A 12,192-nucleotide genomic window follows, 5' to 3' on the forward strand; every position below is an offset into this window, starting at 1 on the left:
ATTTTATTTTTTGAGTAGAAACTACAAAATTGAACAGCAAGAAGAAAAAACTCTAAAATTCTGAGAATCTGATTCAACATTAACTCTTTAAAAAATTACTATAACAATTTTAAATATAAGTGCTTTTATATTCACAAAACTAATTGCAACAGTATACTATAATGGGTTGTTAGAGTCGTTTTTGTATTCATTAGAGGGTGTCAATCTCCCTACAACCTAATTCTTCTGTCCAAGAGTATTATTTTAGATCACCATTAAATTGAGGTGGTCTTTCCCATCAAACATAATAGGCTTGTATCCCTGCGGTAAATGTAGAAGGCATCGATTTCAGGGAAATTAGCATCCAATCGTGTATTTCATACCCTTTGGCAACTAGAAAACGTTAAAGTGCTCAAATATGAACTCTACAATGATGTTCAGAGAGGATTTATAACCTATATAAGTACCAACAAAATATTTAAAAATTAGAGTAAGACTTGCATTATTAAAATTTGTAGGTTTGCACTGTTGAGGCTTAAACAGTGCATAGTTCTATATTCAATATATCTTAATGTGCACTGATGCTGCATCAGAGGAAGCTTAAAAATATTCCTACCTTCTATGGCAGAATCAATTTAGAGCACATGATTCCACTAATTCCTACACTTAAGTTTCCTTTAACTTGTTAAAGTAATGTTTACTAGTCAACATTCCTTCCCATCTCATATCACCAACCCACTCCCAGCACCCAGTTCAATGATATATTTTGGTACGTGATTAATAAATGATTAGTCTCTAAAGATGAGCAGAGTTCATGAGCTGTATCATATCATGGAAAGCACGAAAAGTCAGCTGAACTAGCTTTTCTGCATCAGTCTCCAGACATGATTTCCAGGCTGAACAGGCCACAACAAACCTGTGAAGCATAAATAATAAATGTTAAGATTACACAAATGGCTCTAAATAATGATGGTGAATAGAGCCAGAGCCTTTATTCCATCTCGTTGTTCATACATGAAATGTCAATTCTTGCTAGCATTATGTAAATATAACCTGACACAGTTGAAGGTAAAGTCTATTTATAGATAGGAACCCCTCATTTGCTAGATGGCTAGAGCCTGGGGACAAAAGGGAACAAAAAATTAACTAGATCCCAAGAATGCTCTGGAGAAAGGTCTATTATGTTCAAAACAGAACAAAACAAAAACCTCCTTCCTAAAGTGCCACTGGAGTTGGAATATGAATTCATGCTACTGTTTGCAGTGAAATTTGAACTATTTTTAAAGAAAAGTATAGCACAAAAAAAAAAAAAAAAGGAAAAGGAAAAGAGGTGAGAAAAGCTTTTTCTAGAAGAGTCAACGAAAGAAACTCTTGGGACCAAGTCATGCCATCTCCTTCTAGAGCCCCCTGATGAAGAAATCCCAGATCTGGCAAGTGAAAAAAGTGGCCCCAGGAAGCTGAAGGAAATGGACGAGAAGCCTGGCTTCTGGTGGGCTCAGAGCAGAAACTGGGCTAATAACTTTCTTAGAACTAGTCTCCCTCTTTCCAGACCTTCACAAGTTCCTACAGCAACACATGAATTAGGCTCAAAATTGAAATGTGCAATACAATGTTTCTGGACAACCATGCAATTTTCACATCACTAAAAAAAGACAGTAAGTTGTATCTTCCACGTGTGCTTTAGGTTAAGCAGAATAAAATAAAAATATGCGCTGGCCCAGTATATAATGATGAATTGGTAAAACACTCTCTCCTTTTTAATATAAATGGATTTCCCCAGTCTCTTTTGTTTGTCTTAGTAGTATTGTCTATGACTATATGAACCACTATATATTTAAAAATTTTATCTGAAATTAAACTATAAAATATCTTGTATAGACTAATATGTTAAAGAGTATACTAATTTTGGGGATTATGATGATATGATCAGTGAGTCATCCTGATACAGTGTTGTGCACAAAAACATCTAGGGACTGATTTGCCATGTGTCTCAAAAGCAGGACAGAGAAACATAAATACACATTAAGTGCCTCAGTGGTAAAAAATAGTTATATGTAGCAAGTGATAGATGAAACATAATCAGAATCATAATGTAGGAAGGCATTTAAATAACAAAACTTTGATACCTTTCTTACTCTATAGCACAGTAAGGAATAAAAAAGAGAAGCCTCACCTGTCATCTCTGATGTGGTAGAAAAATCCATATCCATTGTGTACCATGGGAACCACCAGTCCTTGGACTCGTAAATAACCAAGCAGACTTGTTGAGAGAACAAAATTTCCACCTCCTCCACTGTGTAGCACAATAAAAGGATATTTTACTAGGCCTACAGATGCTTATATTATTTCCGAAAAGCTTTTAACATTCAGAAAAAAGAAAGTAATGAAGTTGCAAAACACTACACTATATTACCTTTTGGCAAAAAGTGGGTCTGTAAAGAGTTCTGGAACAGGGAGACCTTCCTCTTTTGCTATGAGTAAGAGACCTAAAAGGTGACGGTCAAATCCTGCAATGAAACCCCAAATATGAAATTAGAAAAAAAGTTTTCAACATGAGAGACCTTTTTTTCCAAGTTAGAATAATTTTAACATAAGTACCTTTTCCAACTGAACAATCTTTCATCAGTTTATTATGCTTTGTAAAAGCTTGTAACATTTTTTGCCACCGTTCATGAAGCTGTAAAAATCAAGAAACACTTTAATAACAAAATGTACAAAACTCACCTGAAAAAAAAAAACCTGAGCTCATTGTAATTAGGATTTGGGTAATTTGGGAAAGAAAAGATGATCTCTAGGAAGAACTGTGACCCACACTTCTATGTCTCTTTTCCTTAATTCTTCTATTGCCTGTTCTTCCCTACATACCTGCTTCTTGATTATTTCTTTCCTGGAACAGGAAAATAAGGACTTGTTGACAGTACTCAAGTGTCATTAAGTGTTAAGACAAAAGCAACTGGGATTTGAAAACCAAGCATATCTCCAAAAATGACAGTGAAACAGTTCTATGAAATTAAAATGTTAACATATACAAAACTATGTCTATCAAAACTAAAGAAACAAATGTAATACTAAAATAGCAGTGGGAATGAAATATGCTGTTGTCTAAATTCTTCAAAATAGAGATATAAAACAAAAACATACCACTGTTCTGGTTCTAGTATATGAAATAAGAATCTGATTTCAGAAACATTTAACCACATCAAGGAAAGCTTCCTTTTAAAGGCACTTTGGGTGTTCTGCACTTTACTGGTGTTGTTCTAAAGGTAGATCAGAAGTACTGGGATATCCAAAGCACTGAAGACACTTTGCCTAGAAAATGACACAAATGGGCTTCTTTTTAGGTCTTCCCTGTTTCTTAGCCTTTCCAAGTACCTACTTCTCTGGCAAATGAACAAATGCTTTGAAAACTTCAGAAAAGATATCTCAAAGTAGCTTAATGATTCAGGGGAATTGAAGCAAAGAAGTTAGTTATTCAAGGGCCAGGGTTCCTTTAGAACACTTAAACAAATCTCTTGAGTTTTTTCTTTTCCAATACTCACGCTAGTAGAAGGATCCTGCATGGACTGACACCACCTGACTGCTTCTAGTGTGCATGATCGCATGGTCTCTGTACGGCCATGATAAAAGTATCTTGTCATAGCTGTTTCATAGCAACAACCAGGGCTACAAGAAAAAAATTAAGAGTGTATCATAAGAAAGAAAATGTCCTAATGTCGTTACAAATACAGTTTCTTAATAAAGCTAGCTTTGTTCAGAGACTAAGCCTTATAATATACAGACTAGAGTTGAGACTTTCAATAAAAAAAGAGGCTGATTTCAGTAGCAAAGAGCAAAAAATACTGATAATACGGGCTGTTTCAAAAGCTTGGCTGCTGCCAGGTATATACACTGCAGTCTGTGGTGGGAAGCCTCTAATATGGCCCCCCAGTGAGCCCTGCCTCCTGCTATTTATGCTCTGGTGGAACCCCTCACTTCGAGTGCAGGCTGGACTTAGCGATTTGCTTCTAATGGAGAGCATACAGCACAAGTGATGGGATGTCACATCTGAAATTATGTAGGAGCCCCTCGCCCGTTGGCAGGAAATTGGTTTTTGCCCAGAGTCAGCGAAACTGGACGTGCTTTTTGAGGCCAGAGATCAATAGGTCCTGCACACGGTCTGTTGATGATCGGTAGGTCCACACATGGCCTGCTGATCATATAACCTGTTCCCTATGACTGATGGCCAAGGGCCTGTGGTCTTGCAAACAAGCCAAGGCGTCTCATTGTCTGCACACAGTGATGAGGTCAGGAGGTTGAGATGCAAACATTCACCTCCCTTGAGCAAGCACTCTTAACGAATGGAACAGGTTACATCAAGGCATCAAAGAAGGTCACGCACCAGAAAGTAGCTGCGGGCTGAGAGTACAAAAATAAAACGACTGGCACATTACAGTGCTGCAGCCTTGAACCGTCTTCGCGCGTCTGTGTGTGTTTTTTGTGTGTCTGTTTGTTTCTTTATGTTTATGTGTTCATCCCCGGTTCTGTAATCAGGTTTGCTTCTAATGGAGAGCATACAGCACAAGTGATGGGATGTCACATCTGAAATTAGGTTACAAAGAGAGCTCTCTCTTGCTCTCTTACCTCCTCTGAGGAAAGCCAGCTACCATACTGGAGGCTGCCCTATGGAGAAGCCCAGGTGGCAAAAAACTGATAGAGGCCGTCTGGATTCCAGCTAGGGAGGAACTAAATCCTGCCTAGAACCATGGGAGTGAGCTTGGGAGCAGATCCACCCTCAGGAGAGCCTTTGGATGAAAACACAGCCCTGGCTGACACTCTGACTACAACCTCCTGAAAAACCTTAAGTCTGAGGTACCCTGCTAAGCTGCACCTGATTTACTGATCCACAGAAAATGTGACATAAATGTTTGTGTTTTAAGCTACTGAGTTTTGGGGTAATTTGTTCCACAGCAATAGATAATACAGAGTCCTTGGCCTTTAAGTTCCTTTATAGAGAACATGAATGACTAGAATTAAGTAGAAGCATTATTTAAGAAGTTCCCCAGAGGGATATCTGTCTTCCCAGGCTAGACAATGATATAACAATTTTAGATGCAAAACACTCTTCCTTTCCTGGTGGTTAGAATTTAAAGTAAAGAGATCAAATGGCGTGAGAATAAAAGGTCTGAACTCGGGCACCAGGAGGACTCAGCAGTTACTGAGCCTCTTCTACTCAGTGTTGCTGTCACTCTGGGGTGAAAAAGTATCCTTTCAAAGCCTGAAGGAGAAAACGCAAATAACATTTATAAATGGCACTAAAATAACATTCTTTAAAAAAAAAATTAAAATAAAAATGAGTAATAAAATATCCCCATTCTGTAACCTTTAATGAAATAATAGATCTTGGCGATAACCCTCAATGACTACTAAAACACTAGGTAAAAAAATTCTGGGGAGAAACTTTATAATGGATGCAGGCTGAGGAGTGAGCCCACTCTCAATCCTAAAGAGATGAAATAGAAAGCAAACAGCATTAACTGTTTGATTTATTGTTGTAAAAAATAACAAAAATAAGAATTGATCCTTACCAAGTCTTTACCTCTACCAAGTGGCAGGAAATACAGGAGACTGAACAACATGTTAAATATGGTATACAATCAGGAAAATTTAGAAAACTCTACAGGATAAATGACCCAGTTTCTTCATCAAATAAAATGCAATTAGAAAAAGGGAGGGAAAAGATTCTTAAAGTTAAAAAAGACTTAAGAGACATATCAATAAAATGCAATGTGTGAAATTTATTTAGAATCTAATCTAAACATACCTCCTGTCTAAAAAAAAAAATATTATGTGAAATTTGCAATGCCTGCTAGCTATGATGAGCTAGCTAGCAGCAAGCCAGTCCAGTTAGAAACAAGGAAAACTGGATTAAAAAACTATCTATTTGAAAGCTTTGCAGACTTGTCAAGGCATTCAAGATGTAAGGGCCAAGATCCAGTGAGAAGAGCAACTCTTTGAAGTGAGGCACCTCATTTAATGCAGCTTTTCCCCCCTCGGGGAATCTGATGTTTCGTAAGATCCGTAAGCAGAAAGGCTGAGAAACTGAACAGAAAATTACTGCCAAGAGCCAAAGACATTGAACAGGGCTTTCAGTAATTTCATGAAGCTGTTGAAAGAAAAGTTAGAGTTTAGGGCTAACACTGGCAACCAGGATGTGAGAGGCCAGGATCTCAGATAAAGAGGGAAGCCCAGAGATATGAGCCTGACAGTCTGAGCTGCTCTTCCCTCAGGCATTTGCTGACTGGCAAATGGAGCAGGATGCAAGGGGGAGAGACCAAGGTTGCTTACAGGCTCCGAAGATAACTGAAGCAATCAGTTGTTTCATGGTTTTAAGAAGATAAAAATTAAGAGTTACAGTAGGAGGACCCTGTTAAACACCCTAGGACTTTATGACAAATAGAAATAGATCAGACTAAAAGACTCTAAAATTCAGCCTAGAACCAATACAATCCCTGACTGGATTAAGATAAAATAAAATAAAATAAAATACTCTAACTGCCCACCATAAGATAAAGAAAATCTTCTTGGCACTAGTGACATTTAGACTAAATTTTTTTGTTGGGAGACTGTCCAGCACACTGTAAGATGGTTATCAACATCCCTGGTCTCCACTCGCTAAATGCCAATAGCACCTTCTCCCCAAGTTGTGACAACAAAACATGTCTCCAGACATTGCCAAATCTCAACTGGGGGCAACTGTGCCCTTTAAAAGACAATGAATGTGCTAATACTGTAGTTATTAACCATATATATTAACATATGAAATGTAGCTAGTCCAATTTGAGGTGTACTATAAGTATAAAATGGACACTGGATTTTGAAGATTTATTGCAAAAAAGGGAAAATATCTCATTAATTTTTATATTGTTTATAAATTGAAGTAATATTTCGATATGCTGGTGCTACTGTTTGAACATGTCATATGTTGGAAACTTAATCCCTAGAATAATGTTGATGGCATTTGGACATGGGGCCTTTGGGGAGTAATTAGGTTTAGACAAGGTCATCAGAGTATGACCCCCATGATGGGAGTGGTAGCTTTATAAAAAGAGGAAGAGAGATCTGAGCTGGAATGCTTTTGCCCTCTCACCATGTGATGTCTCCTGCCATGTTATGAAGCAGCAAGAAGGCCCTCATGAGAAGCCAAGCAGATGCTAATGTCATGCTCTTAGACTTTCCAGCCTCCAGAACTGTAAGAAATAAATTTCTTTTCTTTATAAATTACCCAGTCTCAGGCACTCAGTTATGGCAGCAGAAAATGAACTAAGACAATTGCATTAAATATATTATTAAAATTATTTTCACTTCTTCTTTAAAAAAAGACTAACAGATTGTAGGGATTATTACTTGGCCTAATTTCAATACTATTGTGTCTCAATGAGTAGGAAGGCCTGGGAACGGCTGGTTGGCGGTGCTGTCAGAACACCCACATTTATCAATTTAGTTTGCTACCTTCTATGGGCATTGACAGAATTGAAGGGAGAAATATAGCTTCAAAAATAGTTGGAAACTTCAACATCCAACTTTCAATAATGGTAGAATAATCTCTACAGAAGATTAATAATTAAATAGGGAACTTGAACAAAGCAATAAATAATTAGACCCAACAAACATAGAACATGCCACCCAACTACTGTAGAATACAAAGTGAAAATGAAGTGAAGTGAATTTTCACTTTCTCAAGTGAAAATGAAACATTCTTCAGGATAGATTATATATTAGGCCTCAAAACAAGTCAATAAATTTACAAAGATTGAAATCATACAAAGTATCTTCTTCAGTGAAAATGGAATGAAGCTAGAAATCAATAAAAGAAAAACTGGAAAATTCACAAATACGTAGAAATTAAATAACACACTCTTAAACAACCAATTGGTCAACTAAGAAATCACAAGTGACACTAGAAAATTCCTTGAGATGAACAAAAACAAAAATACAACATACCCAAAGGTATGAGTTGCAGCAAAAGTAGTATTCAGAAGAAAATTTATAGCTTTAAATGCTTACATGAAAAAAAGAAGAAAAATCTCAATCAATAAGCTAAGTGACCATATTAAGGAACTAGAAAAAAGAAATTCAAACTAAATCAAAAGCTAACAGAAGGAAGAAAATGATAAAGATTGGAGTGGGGACAAACAAAATAGAGTAGAAAAATTGAGAAAAATCAATGAAACAAAAATTTGTTTTTTTTAAAATTATCAACAAAATTGGCAAATATTTAGCTACACTAAGGAAAAAAAAGAGAAGACTCCAATTACTAAAATCAGTTATGAATAAGAAGACAGTAATACTGACTTTACAGAAATAAAAAGGATTATAAAAGAATACTGTAAGAAACTGTATGCCAATAAATTATATAACCTAAATGAAAGGGATATATTTTGAGACACAAACTACCAAATCTGACTCAAGAAAAAAAAAAATAGAAAATATCAATAATGGAAAAGTTGGTTTTTTGAAAAGGTAAGCAAAATTTACAAACCTTTAGCTGGAATAAGAAAAAAGCAAAATGCCTAAATAAGCAAAATAAATAAGAGACAGAAAGATGACATTACAACTAATACCACAGAAATACAAAGGATAATCATAGACTATTATACCTATATGCCAACAAAATGGAAAACCTGGAATAAATGGATAAATTCCTAGACACATACAACCTACTAAGATTGAACCATAAAGAAACAGAAAACCTTAACAAACCAATAACAAGTAATGAAATCAAAGCAATAAAATGGCTCTTATCAAGGAAAAGCTTAATAAGACCTGATGCCTTCACTGCTGAATTCTACCAAACATTTAAAGAACTAATACCAATTCTACTCAAACTATTCTAAAAAATTGAAGAGAAGGGAATACTTCCAAACTCATTCTACGAGGCCAGCATTATCCTGATTCCAAAAACAGATGAGGACACAACAAAAAAGTAAACTACAGGCCAGTATCTTTGATGAACATAGATGCAAAAATCCTCAACAATACTAGCAAACTTAATTAAACAACATATTAAAAAGATCAATCACTACGATCAAGTTGGATTCATCCCAGTGATGCAAAGATGGTTCAACATATACAAATCAATAAGCTTAATTTATCATATCAACAGAATGAAGGACAAAAACCATATGATCACTTCAACACATTATGGAAAACCATGTGATAAAATTCATCATCTTTCATGATAAAATATATCAATAAACTGGGTAAAGAAGGAATTATACCTCCAAATATCAATGGCCATATAAGACAAACCTACAGCTAACATCATACTGAATGTGGAAAAGTTGAAAGCCTTTCCTTTCAGATCTGGATCAAGCCAAAGCAGCCCACTTTTAGCACTTTTATGCAACATAGCACTAGAAGTCCTAGCCAAAGCAATTAGGCAAGAGAAAGAAATAAAGAGGATCCAAATTGGAAAGGAAGAAGTGAAATTGTCCTTGTTTGCAAATAACATGACCTTATATTTTAAAAAGCCTAAAGATGCCACCAAAAACTGTTAGAAGTGATAAATGAATTCAGTAAAGTTTCAGGATACAAAATCAACATGCAAAAATCAGCAGCATTTCTACATGCCAACATCAAATTAGCTGAAAAAAAAAAAATCAAAAAAGGCAATCCCATTTACAATAGCTACAAGTAAAATAGACTACCTAGGAATTAATTTAACCAAAGTAGTAAAAGATCTATATAAGGAAAACTATAAAACACTGATAAAAGAAATTGAAGACAATACAAAAAAAAAAAAAAAAATGGAATGAAATCCCATGGTCATTGACTAGAAGAATTACTATTGTTAAAATGTCCATACTACCCAGAGCAATCTGTAGATTCAACACAATCCCCATCAAAACACCAATGACACTCTTCACAGAAATACAAAAAAACAATCCAAAAACTCACATGAAACCATAAAAGACCCAGAATAGCCAAAAGAAATCCTGAAAAAAAAAGAACAAAGTTGGAGGCATCACATTACCCGAGTTCAATATATATATCTATATATGTAAACAAAGCTATAGTAACCAGAACAGCATGGTACTGGCATAAAAACAGACATACAGACCAATGGAACAGAACAGAAAACTCAGAGATAAATACACATATTTATAGCCAACTCCTTTTAGACAAAGGCATGAAGAATATACACTGGGGAAACAAGAGTCTCTTAAATAACTGATCCTGGGAAAACTGGATGTCCACATGCAAAAGAATAAACCTAGATCCTTATCTCTCACCATATACAAAAATCAAATCAAAATGGATTAAGACTTAAATATAAGACCTGAAACTATGAAACTAATAGAAGGAAAACACTGGGGAAATGCTTCAGGACATTGGGCAAGGAGTTTTTGGGTGACATCAAAAGCATAGGCAACAAAAGCAAAAATAGACAAATGGGATTATATCAAGTTCAAAAGCTTCTGCATAGCAAAAGAAACAATCAACAGAGTGAAGGGACAACTACAGAATGGAAGATAATATTTGCAAACTATCCATCTGACAAGGGATTAGTAATAAGAATATGTAAGGAACTCAAACAATTCAATAGCAAAAGACAATAACCCAATTTAAAAAATGGGCAAATGATCTGAGTAGATATTTTTCAAAAGAAGACATACAAATAGCCAACAGATAAATGAATAAATGCTCAACATCACTAATGATCAGGGAAATGCACATCAAAACTACAATGACATATCATCTCTCTCCAGTTAAAATGGCTATTACCAAAAACAAATGCTGACAAGGATGCAGAGGAAAGGGAACTCTCATATACTGTTGGTGGGAATATAAAAATCCGTATAGCCATTATGGAAAACAGTATGGAGTTTCCTTCAGAAACCAGCAATAGAAATGCTGTATGATTCTGCAATCCCACTGCTTAGTATATATTCAAAAGAAAGGAAATCAGTATGTCAAAGAGATAGCTGCACTCACATGTTTATTGTAGCACTATTCACAATAGCCCAGATATAGAACCAACCTAAGTGTCCATAAATGGATGAATGGATAAATGCATTATTCAGCCATAAAAAAAAAAAAGAATGAAATCCTGTCATTTACAGCAACATGGATGAGCCTGGAGGACACTATATTAAGTAAAATAAGCCAGGCACATAAAGACAAATATCTCATGTTCTCACTTATATGTGGGAGTTAAAAAAATTGATCTCATGGAGGAGGTGAAAGGTAGAATGGTGGCTAATAGAGGTTGGCAAGGGTAGGGGTGAGGGGAGAACGAAGAGAGATTGGTTAATGGGTATAATACTACAGTTACGTAGAAGGAATAAGTTCTAGTGTTTGACAGCACAGTAGGGTGACTATAGTTAACAATTTATTATATATTTCAAAACAGCTAGATTTTGGAACATTCCCTACATGAAGAAATGTTAAATGATTGCAGTAGTTGATATCCCAATCACCTTGATTTGAACATTACACATTGTATGCATGCATTAAAAATATCATATGTACCCCATAAATACGTACAATTATTATTTATATATCAATTTAGGAAAAAAACAAGATTGAAGGGCTTTCATTTCTGCTTAAGATGTATTAGAAAGTCACAACATAATGTCTCTCCTATCCTAAAAATGAGTAAAGGCTAAATAATCTACAAAATCTTAACTTTTCATGAAACTCATAGGAAAACTGAGGTTACAAGAAAACCAAGTCATTTGAATGCCAAAAAATGACAAACCATCTCATAGAAGAGAACAGGCATCTCATAAGTATCAAGTGAATACTGTGATAAGGTATCAAGAAAAAACTGTGACACTGTCACGGATCAAAACTCCAATATACTTTTGATAGAAGTACAAAGTAGGACACAGTGCAGTTGGAAAAGAAGTAACCAAAAACACTGAGGAGTTAGGATCGAATAGCTATTGACCCTTGGACTTCAAGATTCTGGAAACAGAAAATGAATGGTCCTTACCGTCCATGAAGTCTGTAATAGGCCAGCTGAAGTGCAAGCTGAATAAACGTATCAGGGTGAAGCTGCTGCTTCTTGATAAGCTTTTTGCCAAAAGATGTAAAAGCATATGCCACAATTTGTACATCAGATGCCTAACAAAGAGAATTAAATGGGAATAGTGAAAAATCAACTAAAAAGGATACACCAAACAGAACCAAATTATTATCTGCATTAAAGTAACCATCAGACATAAGGAA

At 35.5% G+C, this 12,192-nt stretch overlaps 1 protein-coding gene across 4 annotated transcripts in view; it reads right to left on the minus strand.

Moving 5' to 3' along the window:
- The window catches only part of CROT (carnitine O-octanoyltransferase), a 43,333-nt gene continuing 31,141 nt past the window's right edge, over window positions 1–12,192 (minus strand). For all 4 annotated transcript variants that reach the window (XM_069462693.1, XM_069462691.1, XM_069462690.1 and 1 more), the window contains exons 13-18: window positions 11,957–12,087; window positions 3,519–3,642; window positions 2,578–2,656; window positions 2,393–2,486; window positions 2,153–2,272; window positions 1–895 (exon numbers count right to left, since the gene is read on the minus strand). In XM_069462693.1, the coding sequence (XP_069318794.1) occupies window positions 775–895; window positions 2,153–2,272; window positions 2,393–2,486; window positions 2,578–2,656; window positions 3,519–3,642; window positions 11,957–12,087 (669 nt within the window). In that variant the 3' untranslated portion in view covers window positions 1–774. The remainder of the gene's footprint in view (window positions 896–2,152; window positions 2,273–2,392; window positions 2,487–2,577; window positions 2,657–3,518; window positions 3,643–11,956; window positions 12,088–12,192) is intronic.

This window comes from Eulemur rufifrons, chromosome 29 (genome assembly GCF_041146395.1).
Source record: "Eulemur rufifrons isolate Redbay chromosome 29, OSU_ERuf_1, whole genome shotgun sequence".
Classification (NCBI taxonomy): domain Eukaryota; kingdom Metazoa; phylum Chordata; class Mammalia; order Primates; family Lemuridae; genus Eulemur; species Eulemur rufifrons.